General features: G+C 48.3%; 1 protein-coding gene across 1 annotated transcript in view; it reads left to right on the top strand.

The window, feature by feature from the left end:
• Window positions 1-2,803, top strand: part of PAMR1 (peptidase domain containing associated with muscle regeneration 1) — a 63,227-nt gene extending 60,424 nt beyond the window's left edge. Inside the window, exons 10-11 of the mRNA XM_006756127.2 lie at window positions 304-428; window positions 1,681-2,803. Coding sequence (XP_006756190.1) covers window positions 304-428; window positions 1,681-2,217 — 662 coding nt within the window. The 3' untranslated portion in view covers window positions 2,218-2,803. The remainder of the gene's footprint in view (window positions 1-303; window positions 429-1,680) is intronic.
• The last annotated feature ends 1,747 nt before the right edge of the window (window positions 2,804-4,550 follow it).

Consider the following 4,550-nt stretch of genomic DNA (forward strand, 5'->3'; position numbering starts at 1 on the left):
ACCGGGATGACGACCGGGATGAGAAGACCATCCAGAGCTTGCGGGTAAGAGAGGGTTACAAGGTGGACCCTAGACCTCTGGCTCAGCAAACTCCCAGCTTTAGGAGAGCAGTGATGGTGTCAGTCCTTCACCTTAGCACATTGGCACCCAGCAGAGAGCCTGGCATATAGCAGGTACCCAGTATTTCATATTGACAACTATAGGGAAGGAGCATCTAGAAAGATTACAGTCTTTTTTTCCATTTAATTGTTTTAAAAATAAGATAGTAACAATTATCTCTCATTGTGGTCATCAAAAGTTAACCACCTGCCCACTGTGTAACTGACCTGGGGAAGGTCACCATGGTCAAGACAGCAGACCTCAAAGTTGTGCTGGGGAAATTCTACCGGGATGATGACCGGGATGAGAAGACCATCCAGAGCTTGCGGGTAAGAGAGGGTTACAAGGTGGACCCCGGACCTCTGGCTTAGCAAACTCCCAGCTTTAGGAGAGCAGTGATGGTGTCAGTCCTTCACCTTAGCACATTGGCACTCAGCAGAGAGCCTGGCATGTAGCAGGTACCCAGTATTTCATATTGACAACTATAGGGAGGGAGCATCTAGAAAGATTACAAAGTCTTTTTTTCCATATAATTGTCTTAAAAATAAGATAGTAACAAATATCTCTCATTGTGGTCATCAAAAGTTAACCACCTGTTATGTTTAGGGCACTGTACTGGGTAGGATTTGAGGACATAGAGAGGTTTTATCCAAGATATTCAGAATCAATTTATAATATTCTTCTCTGTTTCCCTGCCTGCCTCCTTTCTCTATCTCCTTTAGCTACCATCCATCCATCCATCCATCCACCCACCCATCCATCTGTTCAGCTATCCATCTGTCCATTTGTTCAAACATTCACCTATCCATCCATCTATCCATCCATCCATCCATCCATAGTTTTTGCCCTAAAGAGTCCACAGGTTAGTAGTGTAGAGACAGACTAGTGTATCATGATTAGTTCGATTCAAGAGAAGCCCCGAGGAAATTAACCCAAATGTAGGTGGAATAATAGAAAAAATACATAAAATGGTAGAAGGCATCACAGATGTAAGTTCCTAGAGGCCCCCATCAACGAGTGATCAGCAAGCATTGGGCCAGTCAGGGAAGACTTGTGGAAAAGTCTGTGGAACATTCTATTTTATTGGGTTGAAGATAAATGAAATGTTTACAGTGGATCAGGGATTGCCAACTGGTAGCCTGTAGGGGTTTGTGTTTCAATCGTGCTAACGTATCATTTTTAAATCAGTTGTTCGCCAACATTTAAAAATCAGGTTTCAGATGAAGATCTGGCATCTAGTGTCTGGCAGAGTTAGAATGCTGGCCCCATTACTGCATGGCAGTGGTCAGCCGGCGCCAGGTGGCAGTTGCCCACTCTAGATGGAGTGTGTGCTCTCATCGCCTGCAGCCTCACCTTTCCACTCCACTTATTTAAAGTATCTGCCAGGCCCAGTAGGCATTTCAGTTTGTAACCCTAGAAACAGAGCAATTGCTTTCTATGATCCTTTGGGCAAAGTATCTCCAAATAATTGCAATTGTCTCTTAGACATTTATTCCCGATAATTCAGCCTCAAGGCTTTCCTGCTCTTGTCCACTGAGGAGTGGATGGCTCACCATTGCTGTCCATTCCTTTCACATGTAGATTTCTGCAATCATTCTGCACCCCAACTACGACCCCATCCTGCTGGACGCTGACATCGCCGTCCTGAAGCTCCTGGACAAGGCTCGCATCAGCACCCGCGTCCAGCCCATCTGCCTCGCGGCCACCCGGGACCTCAGCACCGCCTTCCAGGAGGCCCACATCACCGTGGCCGGCTGGAACGTCCTGGCAGACGTGAGGAGCCCCGGCTACAAGAACGACATGCTACGCTCGGGGGTGTTCAGGGTGGTGGACTCGCTGATGTGTGAGGAGCAGCACGAAGAGCACGGCATCCCAGTGAGTGTCACGGACAACATGTTCTGTGCCAGCCGGGACCCCGCCGCCCCTTCCGACATCTGCACGGCAGAGACGGGGGGCATCGCGGCTGTGTCCTTCCCGGGACAGGCGTCCCCTGAGCCGCGCTGGCATCTGGTGGGGCTGGTCAGCTGGAGCTACGACAAAACGTGCAGCCACAGCCTCTACACGGCCTTCAGCAAGGTGCTGCCCTTTAAGGACTGGATCGAGAGAAACATGAAGTGAGCTCAGGCCCACTGAGAGCGTGTCTGTGCCTCCGTGCATGCGTGCGTGTGTTGCATGAGGCAGAGTGGGCCTGAGGTGGGATTCTGCCCTTGAATTTGGCAGAGCCAGGGCTTCTGATTTCAAGCACAGAGCTTGTGGAGGGTGAGGAGAGCTCATGGAGGGTGAGGAGAGCTCGTGGAGGGTGAATAGGCCTCTGCCTCCCTGGCTGCTCTGACCATTTGGAAGACATCTGCTTGTAAGAACTGGGTTGCTTCAAAAAAGACTATGTGACCAGCAAAGAAAACATCCCCATTCAAATGACCTGGTGGCCTTCCTCACCTGCCCTCCCATCGTGCAAATGTCATGGCCAGCCCTGGTGGAGAAGGGTTGACCGGGAGGCCTGGGTTTCATGAGGTCTCTTCCAAGGCTCCATCCATCCAGACCAAGCTCCAAGGAGCCGCCTAAGGGACAGCCCAGGACAGCGGAGCCTGGATGAGATGCTGACGGTGGCTTTTGTGCACATGGCCACAGTACCGTGTGGTCCTGTTCCTTCCGCATCTCCTGTACACATTTGAATAAAATAAGGGTTGGCTTCTGACCTACAGGACAAGTGTGCTACGGCTGATTTCTGCATGCTACTGCTCTGAGCTGCATGTGTGGGGGCCGATGGCTGGGTGACAGCCCTTTAAAATAGATCCTAAAGGTATAATTTCCCAAAATGCATATGGCACAGCTGATGCCATCTTTTGAATTCCAGCCCTTGGAGTTTGCTGGGTCGTGGGCTGGGGGAGGAGAGACATGGGTGCCATCAAATAAGGCACAGAGGAAAATACCAGGAATTAGGTGATGTTTAGTGTTTCTTCTGGTTCTCATGTTCTAGCTCTAGCATAGAACCCTGCGTCGAACCTCCATAAATCTTTATGACAGAGTTTCATAGAATCTGAACTGGAATCACCTGTTTACTCCACTAGATGGAGATTTGCCAAGAGACTGTAGCCTCCTTGTTTTCTATAACTTCTGTGATTTTCCTTTCAAGCCCCACTGGAGAGTAGAGATAACAAATGAACTCAAGCTAATCCAATCCCTGAACGATCTCTTCAGTAACATTCTCTTTCCGTCCTGCTCTCTTTACCAGTGTCTTCCTCTCCAAGACGGTGCATGGGGCTTCCATGACTTTAAACACTGGGATGAACAGGGATGAGTTCCTGCTGGTTCTTGGGTGTGTGTGATGAGTCTTCCCCATTCCTGGGCATTTTGCTGACATTGACATTGGGTGTGGGGGTCTGTAACCACTGTAACCACTGTGTGCTGTGTTCTCTCTGCTTCCCTGAGGCCCAGCCTGCCGACTTGGCTCCTCCTCAGCTCTGGCTGGCACTGGTTCTCCTGACATGTGGGGGTGATGGCTCTTTGACCCTGGTTTGCTCACTCAGCCTCATGGCCACAATGATGACCTTCTCTGGCAGCTACCCAACCAGACTCTCAGTGACCTCCTCTTCCTCCCTCAGGGTCTCTGGGAACTTCTTGGGGTTTTTCCTATACCTCCTGAGTGCTCAGAGACCAGGGTCAGTTCAGGGTACCCGGGGGGACATTCACTCCCATAGACCAAACAGGAGCCTGATTCTTCCTTGATATATCAGAGAACTATGACCTCACAAACTTAGTCCCAAGACTGGAGGTCAGGACACATTTGTCTCCAAATCTGTGTCTTTATATAATTCCCTGAGCCAGAGGAGAATTTCTGGTACTTTCTCTTTTTGTCAGGCTTTCTGTAAGTCACATTCTACTCCTTTTACTCCCCCCCCCCCGCCCCCCACATCCTTATGGCTTAACCCAACAATTCTCAACCTTTTCCATCTCATAGCACACATTAACTAAAATTCTGCGGCACACTAAAAATATATAATACTTTTTGCCGATCCGACAAAAAATAGGTATAATTTTAATTAATTCACACTGAATGGCTATTGTATTAGCTGTTGTCTTTCTTCTTATTCTTTTTTTCTTTTAACAATCTAAGGGAAAAGAGGTCAGTGCCCCTGACTAAGTAGTCAGGTACATATTGCAGGATTTAAAAATTCTTGCGGCACACGGGTTGAAAATCGCTGGCTTAATCTAACAGAAGTGTATGATCAGTTTCTGAGTAACAAACATCCAATGCTTAGTGGGCTAAAACAAGACATGTTTAGTCCCTCTCTATTTCAGTGAGTTAGGAATTGAGGAGCTGAGGTTGACATAAGGGTGCAGTCATCTTAGGCCTTAACTGAGGCTGGAGCATTCGCTTCTACAAATACTTTATCAGGTTGCTCAAAATTTTTTTTCATTTTGCTTTTTTTTAAACCTAGGAAGCTCGGATC

The sequence above is a fragment of the Myotis davidii genome, unplaced genomic scaffold (genome assembly GCF_000327345.1).
Source record: "Myotis davidii unplaced genomic scaffold, ASM32734v1 scaffold94, whole genome shotgun sequence".
In the NCBI taxonomy this organism is placed as follows: Eukaryota; Metazoa; Chordata; class Mammalia; order Chiroptera; family Vespertilionidae; genus Myotis; species Myotis davidii.